This window comes from Cucurbita moschata, unplaced genomic scaffold (genome assembly GCF_002738365.1).
Source record: "Cucurbita moschata cultivar Rifu unplaced genomic scaffold, Cmos_1.0 Cmo_Scf00002, whole genome shotgun sequence".
NCBI classification, from domain to species: domain Eukaryota; kingdom Viridiplantae; phylum Streptophyta; class Magnoliopsida; order Cucurbitales; family Cucurbitaceae; genus Cucurbita; species Cucurbita moschata.
Genome location: NW_019268518.1, coordinates 1325587 through 1345912, shown reverse-complemented (window position 1 = coordinate 1345912; position 20326 = coordinate 1325587). Strand labels below are relative to the sequence as shown.

The window sequence follows — 20326 nt, the reverse complement described above, 5'->3', positions numbered from 1 at the left end:
AGCAGACGCGTTTTAAAGCCTTGAGAGGAAGCCCGAAAGGGAAAGTCCAAAAAGGACATATCTGCTAGCGGTGGATCTGGGCCATTACAAATAGTATCAGAGCCAGACACTGGACGATGTGCCAACCTTCTCGTTGTTCTCCGAAGGAGGGTAGACACGAGGCGGTGTGCCAGTAAAGACGCTGGCCCCAAAGGGGGTGGAATTGGGGGTGGTCCCACATCAATTGGAGGAAGAAAAGAGTGCCAGCAAGAATGCTGGCCCCGAAGGGGGGGTGGATTGTGATGTCCCACATTGGTTGGGGAGGAGAACAAACCAAAAGAGTGCCAGCAAGAACGCTGGCCCCGAAGGGGGGGTGGATTGTGATGTAGAGTGCCAGCAAGAACGCTGGCCCCGAAGGGGGGGATGGATTGTGGTGTCCCACATTGGTTGGGGAGGAGAACAAACCACCATTTATAAGGGTGTGGAAACCAGGTAGATTGTGATGTCCCACATTGGTTGGAGAGGAGAACAAACCAAAAGAGTGCTAGCAAGAACGCTGGCCTCGAAGGGGAGGGGGTGGATTGTGATGTAGAGTGCCAACAAGAACGCTGGCCCCGAAGGGGGGGTGGATTGTGATGTCCCACGTTGGTTGGGGAGGAGAACAAACCACCATTTATAAGGGTGTGGAAACCTTCCCTTAGCAGACCCGTTTTAAAACCTTGAGGAAATGCCCAAAAGGGAAAGCCCAAATAGGACAATATCTGCTAGCGGTGGATTTGGGTCGTTACACGTTCCCCTCTCCAATCGACTTAGGATCTCACAATCCACTCCCCTCGACTTAGGATCTCACTATCCACTCCCCTCTAGGGCCCAACGTCCTCCATTCTCCTCCCCAACTAATGTGGGATCTTAGAATCCACCTCATTGGGGACCCATCATCTATTTTGGCACTCGTCCCCCGTTCCAATCGATGTGGAATCTCACAATCCACCTCCCTTGAGGCCTAGCATCCTCGCTAGCACTCGTTCCTAATCCCTCCCTTCGGGTCCCAGTGTTCTAGCTGGCACTTATTCCACACTCCAATTGACGTGGAATCTCACAGTCCACCCTCCTTCGAGACCTAGCATCCTCGTTAGCACTTGTTCCTAATCTCCCCCCTCTAGGGTCCAGCATCCTCGTTGGCACTCGTTCCACTCTCCAATCGACTTGGGATCTCACAATCCACTCCCCTTCGGAGCCCAACGTCCTCCGTTCTCCTCCCCAACTGATGTGGGATCTAACAATCCACCTGCCCATTCAGGATCCATCGTCCATGCTGACACTCGTTCCTCACTCCAATCAACGTGGGATCTCACAATCCTCACCCCCTTCAAGGCCCAACGTCCTCACTGGCACTCGTTCATTTATCCAATCGATGTAGAATCTCACAAATCCACTCCTCTTCAAGGCCAACGTCCTCGCTAGCACACAGTCCGGTGTCTGGTTCTAATACCATTTGTAACATCCCAAGCCTACTGCCAGCAAATATTGTCCTCTTTGTGCTTCCCCTTTTAGGCTTCCACTCAAGTTTTTTTAAAATGCTTCGGCTAGTAGAAGTTTTCACACCCTAATAAAGAAGGTTCTATTCTCCTCCCAACCGATGTGGGATCTCACAAAATAGAAATTAGAGCCCATATAATGATAATTGGTTTTTTTTAACGGGAGAGCATATTAGGGTTGTGTAGTCACATAAAGTATTGTTCGGATAGTCACTTCATTCTTATATTTTTAGTAATTTATATTTCGTTTTGTAATTGTAATCCCCTCCCTCAACTCATTTATAATAAATTTGAACACTTTTTTAGAATTAGATTTCATTTTGTATTTAAGTGTGGTGTTGTTAGTTTTTATTTGATTTAAATTTTATAGGATTTTTATTTTTTATTTTTATTTAACTTTTATTTTATTTACTTTTGTCTTTGTCTTTTTAATCGGCATCTGAGATTCGAAGTCTCGAAAATAAGGTAATGATAGCATCCTATATAATAAACTTGTCTAATATTTGACCACATAATATTTAATCTCTCTTTATATATATATTAATTGGGAAAATTAATGTCACAAGATTATGAGACTCAATTTTAACTCTGTGAGTTATAAATTTATACTTGTGAAGGCTTTGTTTAATTTGCATCATAAGATTAATTGTTAAAAAAAAATTTTGAATTATTCAAATTATTTAATACCTTAGATTATTAAAAATAAAAGAAGAAGAAATATACCTTTAATGGAAAGTTTTTAAATTAATGTTTAATATATTAAAATATGAGAGAAAAATATACAATTATTATATTTTATACCTTAAATAAAATAGTTAATATATCTCATACAAATAACAAATAAAAATATACATTTGAAAATTGTTATATATTTGGATATTTAATGATATTAAACTATTTAAATCAAATATACATTATTTCAAATTTAAAAAAGATTCTCTCAATAATTAGGACCATCAAGTTGAGTTTAAGTAGTTATCTCATATACATTTCATAACTCGAGAATAGAAATTTCTCACTAGTTTTGATTATGTGTTCTAGTCGTAAAGATATTAGGTAGGAGATTTGTGTTCTTCTTTATAGACAAAATGACGGTGAAGAATGAGAATCTCGACACGGACAAGTTGCTGGAGCAGTTTCTCATAATCGGATTGGATGAACGCACTGCACAAAACACCATTGCCAACAATAAGGTCACGGCCAACCTCAATGCCGTTATTCACGAGGTATTCTCAATTTTCTCTCATCCCTCTTAGTTGTGGTTAACTCAATCCTGCTTTTGTTGGTGACAACAGATATTTTGGTAGAATTCTTTGAGAGAAAAGAACTTTAAGAACTACGAAGGAATGTTTATTTAATTTTTTCTATATCTTTCACCAATGCCAACATACATATATATATAGGTAATTTGGGACATTCCCCATTATCATTCATTATCCAAAAAATCATGCATCTATTTAATTAAGAACTAATGAATCTATTCATACGTGTATCTACTAGTGACCATTCAACACATGTATCTATTCATACATGTATCTACTAGTGACCCTTCAACACCCTCCCTTAAACTGAATTCTGCAAAAATTAGTTTAGGACTTCACTTCATCTTCTTGATATACATCTTGGATTGTGCACATCCCCATCTTTCTTCTAAGCTTCTCAAACAATGGTTGTTTCAGGGGCTTTGTGAATAGGTCTGCGATTTGTTCATCACTTCGGCAAAAATTGAGTTCAATAATGCCTTCTTTACACAAATCATGCAAGAAATGAAATCGAACATCGATGTGCTTACTCCTTCCATGCAACATAGGATTTTTAGACAACTTAATAGTTGACATATTATCACAATATATAACCGTCGTACCTGGTTGCTTCTGATTAAGAATTTCAAGCATTTTTCTTAACCAAATTGCTTGGCACGAGCATGCTGCTGCTGCCACAAATTTTGCTTCTGTAGATGAGAGTGTTACTATAGGTTGCTTCTTTGAAGACCGGCAAATAGCTCCTGAACTCATCATGAAAATACTTCCTGAAGTACTTTTACGATCATCTATATCACCTACATAGTCGCTATCTGTATAGCCAACCATCTTCGAATCATCTCCTTTCTTGTAGAATACCCCCAAATCAAAAGTTCCTCTCATATAACGAAGTATCCTTCTTGCTGCATTGAGATGTTTTTCTGTTGGATGCTCCATGTAGCGGCTTATCATACTAACCGCATACATGATGTCTGGTCTTGTTGAAGTTAAGTACATCAAACTTCCCATAATTTGTTTGAAGTACCTATTATCAACCTCTCGCCCTTCAATATCCTTGTGCAACTTCAAACCCAATTCTGATGGAGTTCCAAATATGCACTCATCCATTTTAAATCTTTCCAGTAATTCTTGAGCATATTTCTTTTGACAGATAAAGTTACCTGCGGGAGTTTGAGTAACTTCTACTCCAAGAAAATATCTCATCAAATCAAGATCTGTCGTTTCAAATTCCTTCATCATGCTCTTCTTAAAAAATTCAAACATTTCTTCATTATTGCCAGTAAATATTAAATCATCAACATATAAGCAAATAATGAGAATGTTACCTCCCTTTTCAGTTTTCACATACAACGTATGTTCATATGGGCATTTAGTCCCATCTTTTCAAAACGAGAATCAATGCGATTGTACCATGTTCTCGGAGCTTGCTTCAAACCGTACAAAGCTTTCTTCAACCTGTACACTTTTTCCTCTTTACCTTTTTTAACAAAACCTTCTGGTTGCTCTACATATACCTCTTCTTGAAGCTCTCCATGTAAGAAGGCTGATTTCACATCAAGTTGATAAATAGGCCATGATTTCTATGCTGCAATAGAAATTATAAGTCTGATAGTATCTTGACGTGCCACTGGTGCACAAATACTTCCTTATAATCAACTCCATACTTTTGTTTGTATCTTTTTGCAACTAGACGCGCCTTGTACTTATCCACCTCACCGTTTTCATTCAATTTAGTTTTGAAAATCCATTTTACTCCAATTGTCTTCTGTCCTTTAGGAAAATCAATGAGCTCCCAAGTTTTATTCTTTCTCTATGGATTTGATTTCACTGTCCATGACTTCCTTCTATTTCTTCTCCTTTACGGTTTCCTCATAGACAATTGAATCACTATCCATAAATAATGCAAAATAAGTACTATGACTTGAGTCATAGTCCATCTCATAATCAATCATCCAATTTGGTCTCTTTCTTGTTCTTGGATTTCTTTGATTGTGATCATGATCTTCTTCTTCTACTAGTTCTCTTGTTGAGCTTGTGATGAGCTCTCTCCATGCTCATAGTGAGGCTGAATAAGGGCTTCAGCTTGTTCTTCTTCAAGATCTACAGGAATCTGCTGATTCACAATGATCTTTTCTTCCCATGTCCAAGTCTTCTTTTCGTCAAAGATTACATCACGACTTACCACCACCTTCTTCGTCAAAGGATCATAGAGCTTGTACGCCTTAGAAGTCTTGCTTACTCCAAGGAACACACACTTCAAACTCTTGTTCTCAAGTTTCTTCCTTTTCTCATCAGGAACGTGTACATATGCTATGCACCCAAAGATTCTAAAGTGGTCTACTGCAGGCTTCCTTCCGCTCCATGCTTCTTGTGGAGTCATATCTCTAACAGAAAAAGTAGGGCTTCAGTTGAGAATGTGAACGGGACTTCTCCTTTATTTAGTAAACTTCGAACCATGTTGAGAATGATCCTGTTTTTCCTTTTGGCCACATAATTTTGTTGTGGTGTATATGCTACGGTTAACTACCTCCTTATGCCCTTCATTTCACAAAATTTAATAAACTCGTTCGAGCAGAACTCTCCACCTCTATCAGTTCTTAAAGCCTTGACTCTTCTTCCAGTTTCCGTCCTCATAGCAGCACAAAATTTCTTGAAGCAATCAAAGGCTTCTGATTTGGCGTGCAAGAAATAAGTCCATGTTTTTCGACTAAAATCATCGATGAGAGTCATGAAATATTTCTTGTTACCATTTGATGCTGGAGAAATTGGACCACATATGTCTGAATGAATCAACTCCAAAATTGCTTGATCTCTTTTCGATTTTCCGGATGGAAAAGAATTTTTTTCATGCTTTGCTACTACACAGCTCTTGCAAATTTCTATTGGAGGAGTAATGTCTGGCAACCCAGTCACCATCTTCTTTGACGACAACATCTTTAATCCTTAAAGTGTCGATGACCATACCCAAAATGCTAAAGCCAGTTGGTATCTCCTTTCTTTACCATCAAACTTCTATCAATGATATTTAACATCAACGGATATAGACGGTTGGTGGTCATCTTCATCTTAGTGATCGATCCTCTTTTGGAGTCATAAATCTCACATTCGTAATTTTGGAATGTGATCACATACCCCTTTTCTTGTAACTGACCGATACTAAGTAAGTTGACCTTTAGATAAGGAATGTAAAATACATTAGAAATTGACTCTACAAAGTCATTTCTAGTCTTGATATCTACGGTTCCTTTCCCCATCACTTGGATAGTTGAATTGTTGCCAAGACAAACCGTAGGATGAAAATTTTCATCCAGAATTGAGAAGAATTCCTTACAACCTGTCATATAGTTGCTGCATCCAGAGTCTACAACTCATACACCTTGATTTGCAACCTTCATAGCATGGAATGACATTAACAATGTTTCTTCTTCTCTTTTCTCTACAAAGTTGGATTGATCTCTTTTCTCCTTTTGAAGCCTGATATAACATTCATTTTTGTAATGTCCAAGACGTCCACATTTGTAGCATTCCACCTTAAACTTGTCAAAAAGTCTCTTGCCTTTGTTGTCATAATCGTCTCTGACTAGATCTGCTGACCTGCCAACTTCTCCACTTCTTTCTCGACCGCCTCTCCCACGACCTCTGCCTCTGGAGCTTGAAGTTTCATCTGGTGTGGATATCTTTAAGGCTGTCATCTCCTCTATTGCACTTGTACAATTGAGCTTCTGCTCATGTACTAGCAGGGAGCTTTGGAGTTCATCTAGTGCATCTCTTCGACATTGTTTGCTTCTTCAATAGAACATACAATGTAATCGAACTTTGGAGTTAGAGATCGCAAAATGCTTTCTACAACCGCAACATTTGTGATTGAATCACCATGCATCCTCATTTTATTGCAAGACTCATAACCTTGCCAATATAATCATCCACCATTTCTCCCTTTTGCATTTGGAGAATTTCAAAGTCTTTTCTAACCGCTTGAAGTTGAGCATGTTTTACTCTCGTTGAGCCTTGATACTTTCTCCTCATAGAATCCAAAATTTTCTTGGATGTCTTCTTCTGAAGTATTGTTTCCAAGATAGTCCGATCAATGGACTAGAATAAATAGTTCTTGACCTTTAGGTCCTTCAACTTCGATGCTGCCAATCGTTGCTGTTGAACAGCTGAGAGTACCTCCCCTTCATTTGGCTCTACATAACCCGTCTCCACCATATCAAAAAACTCCTTTGATCTGAGAACATTTTCCATTAACATTGCCCAATGATCATAGTGACCATCGAACCTCGAGATGGCAGGCTGAACATAGCTCTCAACTTGTCTTTCTACTGCTAATCTTGCTGTTGCAAGATCGCTTTGATACCAGTTGTTGGTGACAACAGAGAAATTTGGTAGAATTCTTTGAGAGAAAAGAACTTTGAAAACTAGGAAGGAATGCTTATTTGATTTTTTCTATATCTTCCACCAATGCCAACGTACATATGTATAGGTAATTTTGGACATTTTCCATTACCATTCATTATCCAAAAAATCATGCATCTATTTATTTAGGAACTAATGAATCTATTCATACGTGTATCTACTAGTGACCCTTCAACACATGTATCTACTGTTGAAATAAAATTTGCTATGATACCAATTTGTTGAAAATAAATGCTCGCTCTCAAACTAACTCGTTTAGATAACTCTCATGAAGCTGTGAAGGAGGTGTCGAGAGGGGAGAGACAAGGGGACAAAAGAAATTTAAAAAAAAACTCTTTTATATTACACTACACTTTGCTCTCTGTCTCTTGCTCTCTTCTCTCCACTACTCTTGTTTTTGCTCTGATATTAGAATGAGGAGTAAAGCCTATTTATAAGTTTTCCTTAGGCTAAAAATGACCATAACTATGCACGTTTTCTTCACACGTTTTCTCACCCATAAACCCCTCCTTCCCTAAAATACTCGTGGCTTTTGACTAAATTTTAAAACAAAAAAATTAATAACCGCTTCTTTCCTTTTTTTTCTTCTTCTTCTCTCATTCAAGTTTATTTCCAACAAAACTCCCACGTAAACTTAAATGTTCTATTCAATGATTCCACCTACGCCGTTTTCGTTTTCTCGAGCTCAGTCGTGGTTTCTTCAATTTTCTCTTCTTTTCCTCGAGCGGCAAACTAAGGTTGTCCTTCTCTGATGAAACTTCATTTGGATCTTCTCGAGAACAGCCCATCCGAGACACCAACTCTTCATTTCTCCCATTCTTAGCCACGCTTGACTCAGACATCATGACTTCGTTCAATTTACTCAATTCCCTTCGCAGGTCCACAGCGACATTTACAGCTAGCATTTTTGCATCCTCCACTTTATCACGAGTGAGTGTTTCAATCATATGTCGTAAATTCACTACCTCCTGTTGAACTTGATTCAGGTTCATGTCGAGTGAGTCTCTCTGTTGAGTCAGCATTTCTATATCTTTCTCCTCCCTCACTAGCTCGTCCACTAGACCCTCAATCTCCATGAACAGGCCTTTCTCTTTCTCCACACCTTCTTCAACTTTCTTCGTAAGATCGGAGATTATCTTCTCATTCTTTTCATTCTCCGGTTTTAGACCGAAGGAACTCTTACTCAAGTCAGCCATTTCTTTCTCTAACCTTTCAACTTTTGTTTCCAACTCTTTCTGTTCTTCTTCAATTTTCATCCTCTTTCTTTTTTCTTCCTTGAATTTCCTTTTCGGCCATTGGAGCTCTCTCTCTTTTCGAGCTCGGGTTCTCTGTTATTCGGTTGTTCATCTTTATTCGATTTTCTCGTCTCCGCTATCAGGATTTTGCCACATTCATTGTGCATCACCTCATTTCTAATAGTTTCCACCGCCTCACGACTGTCGCTATCGTCTTTTGCGTCGCCGTCTCCTTTTGAGTTTAGCTCTTCGTTTTAGGCCATCAAGAGAATGCCTCCATTTGTTGCGTCATCCAAGGCTAGGTTGATGGTTTCTTCCACATTTTCTTCGGCTCGACAGTCTCTCGCATAATGACCCATTCTGCCACAATTGTAACATCTGTCGTAGTTACAATTATTTGCATAGTGGCCATATTTCTGACATTTGTAACACTGGATGTTGGAATTGTATCCTTGACCGCGTCCTTGATTGCGTCCTCTTCCACGCCAATCTGCTTGGCTCGATAGTCTCTTCTCATTATAGATTTCTTCGTAACTGTTGCCTTGATCACCTCGACCATTCCTGCAGCTTCCACAACCTCTACCTTGAACATTTTTAGTGTAGAGTACTTTTTCATCATTTATTGATGCCTTTGTCTGAAGCGCTTGATCGAGTGGCTCCTTCGTCTTTTTCTTACGTTGCTCGTGTGCCTCGAGAGAACCGGCAAGCTCATCGACTGTGAATTTTGCTAGATCCTTCGACTCTTCTATGGCACATATAACATTCTCGAAGTTGTTGGTTAACGACCTCAAGATTTTCTCCACAACCCGCTTCTCGGGTAACATTTCTCCATTTCGATTTAGCTGATTTGCCACGGTCTGTACACGTGTAATGTAGTCAGATACATTTTCTGACTCCTTCATCTTCATGCTCTCTAACTCGCCACGCAGAGTCTGGAGACGCACCTGCTTGACTCGGTCGGTTCCTTTGAACACCTTTTCTAGAGTGTCCCACGCTTCTTTTGAAGTAGTTGCCCTTGCAATCTTCACAAAGCCCGACTCGTCAACAGCTCAGAACAACATGTATAATGCTGCCTTATCCTTTGACTTCCTTGTTTTCCGCCGCCGTATAACCCATGGTATCATTCAGCTCTTCGAAACCTTCTTCGACCACCACCCATGCATCTTGCGAACCGAGAAGAGCTTTCATTTGGATGCTCCAATTCTCGTAATTCGTCTTCGTCAATCGTGGTAGCGGCATTTGTCCCATCATGTTTGCCATCAGCTCTAATACCAATTTGTTGAAATAAAATTCGCTCTTCACCATCGGCTCTGATACCAATTTGTAGAAAATAAACGCTTGCTCTAAAACTAACTTGTTTAGATAACTCTCACGAAGCTATGAAGGAGGTATCGAGAGGGGAGAGACAAGGGGACAAAAGAAATTCTGAAAAAAACTCTTTTCTACTCCACTACACTTTGCTATCTGTCAACGGCTCTTTATTTTTTTTTGCTCTACTCCCTTTTGCTCTGATATTAGAACGAGTAAAGCCTATTTATAAGTTTTTCTACTAAAAATGGTCATAACTACACCGTTCTCTCGCTCATAAACCACTCCACGTATGACTTTTGACTAAATTTTAAAACCAAGAAATTAATAACAGCATTTTTTTTTTTTTAAGTTTACTTCCAACATCTACTACTAATGACCCTTCAACAGCTTTGGCTTGTTTCTGTTTGAGAATCAAGCGCGGAGACAAGTGAAATAATCACAAGGAATCGTTTCTGTTTGAGAATCAAGCTCGTTTCTGATTGGTTAGTTAGTCTGTACAGGAATTGTTGTTAACATTTATAAATTATTGGTAACCCAATTTTTGTTTTGCTCATAACTTTGTTCCGATTCAATGCTTTGTTATGCTATAGTGCAAAGTGCTCGTTCTGCATTTTACGTCTAGTAGATTTGTCTTTGTTCTGAACTTGACCACACAGAGCTGTTCTTCCATTAATCTGAATATGTATTTAGTTTTATCTCGGGGTTTTCTTTTCTCTTTTCTTATTTTTTATGTATTTATTATCATATTTATGTCTGTTGCTTATTATCAAAAGGCATATGCTGGCATAGGTCTAGCTCCTCTGGAGGAGACTTCCATGAATGTAAGATATTGAACATTCATTTGAGTTTTCCAATGCTATATTTGTAGGGCAAGGTGTTGATCCATGAAATTATTTCTCTTTTCTAATATCAGAGAGAGACCGTACTTGCATTTGGGATGAAAGGTAAGGTCCGGGACAAGAAACGTATTCTAGAAGCAACATTGCACATAGGTTATTTTGGGTGCTCTCTGTACTCTGCTGCAGTATGTGATGGCGTGTCTCTTGGTGTCTGTTTTATTATGATAGAAAGTTTACTCCTCATCCACATGCTGGAGACAAGTGGTGTATTTATCCAAGTTATGATTATGCACACTGCACAGTGGATTCTCTTGAGAATAATACTCATTCGGTATGTTTACGTTCTTCATATCTCCTTTCATTTCTCATGCATATTTCTCGAAATTTTCTCGGGAACCTTGGGCTTTTCTTTTTCCTCCACCCCCCTGCAAGAGAATATTACTTATTGGTAGAATGCCTTACAAAATGACATAATTAGTGAGTTATTAGATTACTTGAAATGAACTTGCTTCTGTAATCAGCCAAGCAACAATTGGTATCCATTTTTCGAGGAGAAGACTTGACAATGGAAAAGAAGATGGTGAAAATAGAAAACAGGGCATTTTCATGCTGGTTTCACAATGAAAAACATGGGGAATATACCAAAATCAAAGAAAAGCACATTGGGAGATTCTTTGAAGTTACTGTCGAAGAAATAGTAGCGTTTTGGCCTGTCGACATCCTTCAGGATTTGCTCTTAGCCCCTCGTTCTCTAACAGTTTTCAGGAAACCTGTATGTCATGGGAGATTCATCTGGTTGCATAGAATAAAGAATAAGAGGGGTAGTTTCCTTGAAGTCACAAAGGTGCAAAGTTCAGGCGGCAAGGGAACATTGTACCTCCTTTGGATGATGATGTCAAAGGTTGGGAACCCTTCAGATCTCCCTTGATTGGTTCTTTGAATCGAGATTTGTTACCGGCCCAAATCTGTGATCGTGTTATGGGTCTCTCGTAAGTGGAGGTATAAGGTGTTTGTGTGGGTGAAGAAGTAGAACTCTTTTTTTGACCTATTTTAATCGGTTATAAGGCTCAAATATAGGGTAACTTATATCTCTGAGTTAAAGTAGTCAAGACTAAATTGAGAATCTCTGGGTACCCTCCTAATGGGACCATGACACAAACGATTAATTATGGTCATTAAGTATGATGCATTTAATAGTTTCATTTTGAGGCTATATAAAGCCATCTATATTGTATTTGTATTTTGAGGCTATACAAAGCCATCTATGTTGTATTTGTAAAGAAGACTTGGAAAATATAGTAAGGAAGCATTTGTGCTTTCTTTAGCCAATGACTAAGTTTATTTGCAACTCTAAGTAGTTTAGGTTGCATGTAGAATCATTCAAGCTCGACATGATCAATCTTGCTTGTGGAGTGATTCGAATCTCAATCAAGTGTTCTTGTCTTGAGATATTTGATTAACAAGAATCATTGAAGCTAGACATGATCAATCGTGCTTCTGGAGTGATTCGAATCTCAAACAAAGTGTTCTTAGCTTGAGATATTCGATCAACAAGGTAATCCGAATCTTATTCTCCTTGTAGTTGATTCCTTATCTTATCATATTTTAAATAGTTATAAGGCTCAAATAGAGGGTAACTTACACTTCTGAGTTAAATTAATTAGTGAAGACTAAATTGAAAATTTCTGGGTACCTCCTAATAGAACCATGACACAAACGATCATCCTTGCAATAATGAAAAACCCAAAGGAAGACTTCCACTTTTAGGCAGTCTAGTCCCCCAAATTGCTTTTAACAAGAGTGATGTCAATGGGAACTCGATGATCACAAAATTTTGGAGTTTAATGAATTGACTGAAAACCAGCTCTCTCTGTTAAGAGATCCATTAAGATGATTTAAGGGCCCGTTCGTTAATCCACTTATCCTCCCATAATTGGATCTTGTCACCCCTGCCAAGCTTAATTTGATTCCAGTTGTCAGCTGTATTGCATGCCTTGAAGATGGCAATCCAAGGCCCTTTGTTAGACCCGTGGTGAATCCTGTAATAGATTATTAAGAAACTATTTGAGATTGTCCACATCTGGTCCAATGGAATACCATCAACCTCTTGTCAAACAAGGGAGACTTTGGCCAGAAAATCAGAGCCTTCCTTGCCAAATGGAGTTGGAGGTATAAAGGCTAAATGCGCTCCTACATGATGTACAAATTGGTCCCCCACGTTCTACTGAGGGACCTTGGAAGTTTATAAGAAAACACCAAAACCTCTTCAGCAACTGCGTTCGCCATGAGGTGGGTGAGGAAACATGTCTTTCTAGATCGATCCTTGGATTGACAATACCATGCTAGCATGCGTTATCCTCTTTTGTATAGGTTCTCGCATTGCAAGACGACCATGATCAAAGAAGTAGAGAAAGATGACAAAAAATTCTGGGAACTACCGCTCGGTAAGAATCTAAAGGATAGTGAACCAGAAGTGGTCGAATTAAGCCTTGACCTTACTTCCAATGGTGCTGATCTAAGAAGTAAACTCGTTCGGAAAATTGCATAGAAAGCCATTATCACAAATGAAAACCTTAAAAGAACAAGGGTCTACATGACTCTATTTTCCAATTGGTGCCTTTTTTTTATACAAGAGAGACAATGAATCGTAAAACCATCTGTTAACGCAGTGTTCTTATGTCTATAACTTCTAGACATTTTCAGATGGCACCTCACTAATCACATGGAGGTCAAGGACACGGTTGAAAACTCGGGAGTTCAATAATCAAGTTTCCTGTGTATTTTATATTGAGGGGGTCCTTCATTGGAAGTTAGATTGTTTGAGAATCTTTGAATGCTCATATAGCTTCTCTCATGCATTTTGTGCGTATTCTATTCATGTGGTGCAATTTGTTTCCGAATTGCTGCTTATTGCCATATCAGAACCCCGCTGAACTTGATGATTGGCTTGCTGATTTGAATCCACAATCTAAAGTTGTTATCCCAACTGCATATGCTGTACATACATACATATATATGTATATACGTATACTACTCAGTAGATAGTTTTAATAGGCTTGTTTACTCTCAGCTTGAAGTTTGTTAATCCTACGTGCTAATCTCGTGTTAGAACGAACTACTGTAATCCAAACACAGATTTATTCGATAAGAAACTTGACAAATAATCAGTTTCGTCAAATATCTGTTTGACGATGATTCTGATTTTTATTAGTCCTTCATTATTCAAAAACTTATATTATTTGATCGAGATGTTCTTTTTTGTTAAAAAAAAAATTATGTATGAAATTAAACATGTTATTTTTTATGAGGTCGGTTATAAGTGTAATAGCATGTTTATCTGATTTTTTTTTTTCATTTTTGTAATTTAATTTTTTATATGAGTTAGTTATTTATTTCATTAAATTGAAATATATGGTTTTTTTTTTCTTTTTTTTCTTTTTGTTTGTTTAGGCAGACATTTCTCCTTCTATTTTTATATATGGATGTAGTGTTGAAAACTTTAAACATTTAGTGACCTTGTTTTAAGGTTAAATTATAAGTTTAGTGAGAATTTAGTCTGTATCTGTATCGTTTTAGAAGTTAAAATGTTGACCGTCTTACTATTTGAACCACATAGTCCAAATTTTACTTTCTCAAAATCATAGGTTCGAAAAAAAAAAAAAAAAGAACTTTGGTGCTTTGTCGTGAACGTATTAGGCCTTACTTTCACCCTAATTTCCTTCTCCTATAGTCGAACATAATCTAAAAGCTCTAATATCCTTCACTCTAATATACTTCTCCATACGTTAGACAATCCATTGATTTAAATCAATGAACATAGTGTTTCTCGAATTTATTTATAAGAAAAGTAGAGATTTGTTTTTTTTAAGAAGAAAAATTCATAGTTGCAGTGTGAGGCTTTATAATTTGCATACGGAACCAATCCCACACTCAATGAATTCTTATTATTATGTCCACTTATTCATATTAAGTCCATGGTTCGATGTTAATGTAATAACCCAGTTCGAATGTCACTCAATAGATTAGATACTAATAAGATGTTCGATCTTCATCCATGTAATTGTTGAACTTGGAAAAAGGAAAAAAAAAACGTATGCATAATTTAAATCTAGAATGTAAAGATACAATTTGAAACTCTTTCAGCAAAAAAAAAAAAAAAAAAAGGGGGGATGAATTAAATTTACCCAATCCCCGTTTAACGCATAATTATACCATACATTTTATTAAAATAAAAGACATAATTATAATAATATCATAATCAGAGAGCTCAGACTAAGTCAGTTCTTCAACCATTCTTTTTAGTAACAAAAATGAAAAGCAAACTTATGTGTTCTTCAAATCTCAGTATACACCTACTTACAAAAAGTGAAGTAAAAAATTGAAGTTTAGCTCAGAGTAAAAAAAAAAGTTGGAAAGAATGCACCCAACCAAACAAGAGTTGGATAAGACACGTCACTCGATCAACTAGTTTCGGGGAGACAATTCGACTACATAAACTCTCAACAATTGAATGATATGAGATCTAACCACCAAATTATTATGATCCCCATAGTACAACCTAACCACTAAAATCTATAAAGAAAAATACTAGGAAAAAAAAAAGAATATTAAAACCCATGAATATACTCATTTGATCCAAGTAGAATCACAATCTCAATCCCAATCTTTCAAGTTCTCTATCCAACCCAATGTGAGTTGACAAAAACTTTCCCCATACCTTGAATCTCAGACGGTAAGATGAGACATAACTTCAACCATAACGACCTCCATCCATAACTACTTTACTTTCCACAACAGTCCTCACATTCTCAAGATGCTTAATAAAGGTGTACCTAATGCAAAAGGCTACTGCTAAATTCATCTGAGCCTCCAAAACTAAAGGTAAAACAGTGAAAGACCAGCACTCAACCTTGCATTTCTAATTTATCTACAGTTTTATTGTTTCTAAAATGTTGCATATATTAACACCTAAAAATCCCTGATATTCACCCATTTTATCAAACAAATAATTTTACGTCCAAATGCCAAAAGAAGTAGAAAGACTGGAATCAATATCTAAGTCAATTTAGATATTCACGTGCCTAAGCGTTATGTAAGGTTTAAAGATGAATATCTGTAATGGACATTCAATATCCAAGTACTTTAACGATCTGTAACCTACGGTAGGTATGAACAGAACTTCAATGAGAATAATGTAATCAGACCCAATCACCAAAAGTGAATAGTAGTGAAATAACAGACACTATAACACAATCATATATGTAAATACAAACAATATAATATTCGAGTAGACAACTTGATACCATCCAGAATTAAGACTGAATAATTAAAACCACTTATGAGTTCAACAAAAGGTCCTAGTTAAAAACCACTTCTGACCATCTATCTATTTCATGAACTTCTAAGGGGGGAAAATGTTATAAAGTCAGAGTGGTGGTTTTCAGTTTCAAACGGGAGGAACACAAGTAGATTGAGGGGCTTCAGGGATATTTACAGAAAGATAAGCCATTACAGAGGATGAAATTCAGAAATAAATTCATCCAAAACTACTTCTACACTGACATATTCCAACATTTCAAGAAATGTTATCCAAGATTCTCCAAGCTCTTATTGTAGCAGGGCATGAATTTAAGCTTCATCAAGAAGTAGATATTGAAAACTGGACTTTCTCATGAAAAATAAGCAAGAGAAAGATAATTTGCTACAAATTAAAAGAAGACTGGCAAGGGACCAATGCAGGTCAAGGAAAAAAAATACTTACTTACTCTCTGCCATCTTCTTCTTTATCTCATGAGCCGTGTTAAAGATTCCAAGTGTAGGCTGATTGCAAACGAAGCATTTCTTATTCTTTGCATGGTGCTGCAAATTTTTATAAAAGAAAAAAAATAACATGATTTAAGATTCATTTCAAAGAAATCAAATATGTAATGACGTAGGATGAAATGGTCATCTAAAAGTGTGCTCTTGAAAAACAAATCAAGAATATACAGAACTTCTGCAGTTGAGGATATGAACTCTAGGCATGCAAAGTCATTAAATCAATTGACATACGTGCTTATTATCCTAATGCTTCAGCCATCAAAATAAAAAGCATCAAAATAAAAGGAACAAGAGTCAAGACTGAATTTAAACCTCCCAGAGAAGAAAGGACTTCAAGATCAAACATGTTTACGATGCCGAGATAATTAAGACATAATTAAGAGCAGAAAAGAGGTATTACCTTTAGTGCACAATGCTCACAGAAGTAATGTTTGCATTTGGTCACTACAGGATCCACAAATGGCTCACGACAAATAAAACAAGCAAAGGGCAAGGCATCTTCCTCATCTTCATCACTCTGTTCTGCAGCATCCTCATCACCGTCATCAGATTTCATGGCTAGTTTTCTCTTCCTTGCCTTTTCCACTTCCTCCCATTCCTTTTCCAACTGCCACCCAGACTTGTAATCTCCTCGGTCATGCATAAACTTGCATGCATCTCCATAACCACAGTAACCAGTCTCCTTGTAATCCTTGCAAATATCAGGCTGATAATCAAATCTCGCAGAAGCTCTTATATGAGCAGAAGCTCTAAGCGGCCCATGAGCTCCACCAGCTTTTTCACTTGAAATTGTATGTTCCCTTCTAAAGCCAGCCTTGTAATCCACATACGCATTGACCCCTTTATACAACTTCTCACCCCCAGAACTCTTGCCTTTGCCCTTTAAAGCCTCCTCAGCTTGCTTCAAAACCCTCTCACGGATGGCTCGTGCATCTCTTGAGAAATCAGTCTCTGTTTCTAATGTTGCAGTGGCTCTGCTATCATGGTGAACTTGAATTTCTTTTGAAGACTCAAATTGGAAAATTGGTTTATCAGATTCCACATTTGACTCATTAGTCAAGTTACTTTTAGAAGGCCCAGAAGAAAAATAAAGTTTGCTATCTGTCTTGGGGGCTTTTTTCTGATTTTGCAGCACCGAAGTCTCAGTACTTTTAGACTCCTCTTCATCTTCATCAACCGTCCGCTTTCTAATGTTTTTGTTCTTTGTGGGTTTTTTGAAGAAGCTACAGACTGAAGATCAAAGAATTAAAAACGTATGGAGAGTGACTAATTTCAGAAAAATCATAAACATAAAAAAAAAAAAAAAAAAAAAAAAAAAAAAAAAAAGAAAAAAAAAAGAAGAAGAACTCTTGATGAAAATGCGAAAACTTATATACACGTTAAAATATTTGGATAGAGAAAAAATCGCTAATACCTTGTTCAGGCTGCTGATTTTCACCTGTATCTGTCATTGTGTACGAGTAAGACCAGCAGGATTTAAAGCAGATTCCACAATTGAAAACAAGAAAGAACGAATTCGATAAACTCTCTCTCAAACTCCCCAATGATCGAAATAGGCGTGGAGGGTTTGTAAGGGTTGTGGGTAGGAGCCGCGGCTGTCAGATTTAGGCTCACCGTCGCAGATTGAGAGGTCCCGCTGCTGTGGGTCTCCCTGTTCGCAGCTGGTCGTTCGAGGGTCTCTCAACGCCGCCCGCGCCGCCGGATCTGCCGTGTGCTGGGTGTCCGTCAGGAATCTGGGTTTACTGCCAAAGGTGAGAACGTCGCCGCGGATCTGTTTCGGTGCCCCGGCAGAGAGAAGATCGGAGGGGCTGGTGTCCCCAAATTAAAAAGAAGGAAATTAGGGTTTTTACGTTTCCGTCTTTTTCCCAATTGTAAAGCCCTAGAACCATAAATGGAACTGGAAGGCGCAAGTCTTTTTGTCAATGAGTCGCAAAGGTATATCGATCAAAGCTTTTGGTTAAGCGATTTGAACTTCTTGTGCGCTATGTCATATCGTGTTCAAAACTCCAAAAAAAAAAAAAAAAAAACTTAGATTTGTGCTAAATATAATACGAATATCCTTAAAACTTTTATACCATTTTTCAAAATTAAACTTTTAAAAATTTTAATAATAATTTTAAATTTTAAATGTATTCCTACTATTAATTTTCAACGAAAATTAGGACACGACTTTTGAGTATGATTAAAAATAAAACAAACAAGAACAAAATATGATAAAATTTTGCAAAAATTAAATACCAAAGTATAATTAAAAATAAATCAAAATCCAATTACAAATTGATATTGTTAAAATTTATTACAAATCAGAAATGAGTTTGAGATACTATTACAAACAAAATATAAAAGACAAAATATAAAGACGGACTAACGTCCTAGGATAACCCCTCTAATACCACACGGCTCTAGAACGCTCCTCCACCTCGATTGGTAGCTCATATTCTTGAAAAATAATGGAGAAAGGGGTGAGTATAAAAATCATTAGTAAGCATTCTACTTGTAGACTCTTAATGCATCCTTATTCTAATAAGTTACCACAGACAGTTGTCTAAGCTCTAAAAAATTCGGGCCTAGTTCTACAGCTATGTGAGTTTCTAGAAGGCCACAAAGTTTCAAGATCGCAAACCTATTTGATTATGGAAAGCATGTGTTGAAGGATCACTAGTAGATACATGATGTGTTGAAGGGTCACAAGTAGATACATGTATGAATAGATTCATTAGTTCCTAATTGAATAGGTGCATAATTTTTGGATAATGAATGGTAATAAGGAATGTCCCAAATTACCTCTCTCTCTCTCTCTCTCTCTCTCTCTCTCTCTATATATATATATATGTATATGTATGTATGTTGGCATTCGGGGAAGGTATAGAAAATCAATCGAGCATTCCTTCATATTTTTTTAAAGTTCTTTTCTCTCAAAGAATTCTACCAAATTTCTCTGTTGTCACCAACAACTAGTATCAGAGCGATCTTGCAGCAGCAAGAATGGTAGCAGAAAGACAAGTAAGTTGAGAGCTACATTCAGCCTGTCATCCCGAGGTTCGATGGTCACAATGATCATTGGACGATGTTGATGGAAAATTTTCTTAGATCAAAGGAGTTTTTTGATATGGTGGAGACGGGTTATGTAGAGCCAAATGAAGGCGAGGTACTCTCAGCTATTCAATAGTAACAATTGGCAGCATCGAAGTTGAAGGACCTGAAGGTCAAGGACTATTTATTTCAGTCCATTGATCGGACTATCTTGGAAACAATGCTTCAAAAGAAACATCCAAGGAAATTTGGGATTCTATGAGAAGGAAGCATCAAGGCTCAATGAGAGTAAAGCTTGCTCAACTTCAAGTGGTTAGAAGAGACTTTGAAATTCTCCAAATGCAAAAGGGAGAAACGGTGAATGATTGTATTGGCAAGGTTATGAGTCTTGCAAGTAAAATGAAGATGCATGGTGATTCAATCACGGATGTTACGGTTGTAGAAAAGATTTTGCGATCTTTAACTTCAAAGTTCGATTACATTGTATGTTCTATTGAAGAAGCAAACAATGTCGAAGAGATGCAAATAGATGAACTCTAAAGCTCCCTACTAGTATATGAGCAGAAGCTCAATCGTACAAGTGCAATAGAGGAGATGACAGCCTTAAAGATATCCACACTAGGTGAAACTTCAAGCTCTAGAGGTAGAGGTCAAAGAAGAGGCAGAGGTCGTGGGAGAGGCGGACGAGAAAGAAGTGAAGATGTTGGTAGGTCAGCAGATCTAGATAGAGATGATTATGACAATAAAGGCAAGAGACATTTTAACAAGTCTAAGGTGGAATGCTATAGATGTGGATGCCTTAAACATTACAAAAATGAATGTTATACCAGGCTTCAAAAAGAGATCAATCCAACTTTGTGGAGAAATGTAACATAAAAAATTAAAAAAAATAT

At 37.4% G+C, this 20326-nt stretch overlaps 1 protein-coding gene across 1 annotated transcript; it reads right to left on the bottom strand.

The window, feature by feature from the left end:
• Window positions 1-15876: 15876 nt before the first annotated feature.
• On the bottom strand, window positions 15877-18285 carry LOC111459918 (zinc finger CCCH domain-containing protein 1). Its single transcript, XM_023102967.1, has 3 exons — window positions 17815-18285; window positions 16801-17630; window positions 15877-16439 (listed from the first exon to the last, which is right to left on the bottom strand). Exons 1-3 carry the CDS (start codon window positions 17849-17851, stop codon window positions 16338-16340), a joined length of 969 nt encoding a protein of 322 aa, XP_022958735.1. The 5' UTR covers window positions 17852-18285; the 3' UTR covers window positions 15877-16337.
• Window positions 18286-20326: the final 2041 nt, after the last annotated feature.

Bases quoted from the DNA above. Each gene is read 5' to 3' on its own strand.
- LOC111459918 (XM_023102967.1), bottom strand. From the start codon at position 17,851: ATGACAGATACAGGTGAAAATCAGCAGCCTGAACAAG. The intron at 17,631-17,814 runs GTATTAGCGATT...TTTGATCTTCAG, and splicing joins AAATCAGCAGCCTGAACAAG to TCTGTAGCTTCTTCAAAAAA. The intron at 16,440-16,800 runs GTAATACCTCTT...AAAAATTTGCAG, and splicing joins GTGAGCATTGTGCACTAAAG to CACCATGCAAAGAATAAGAA.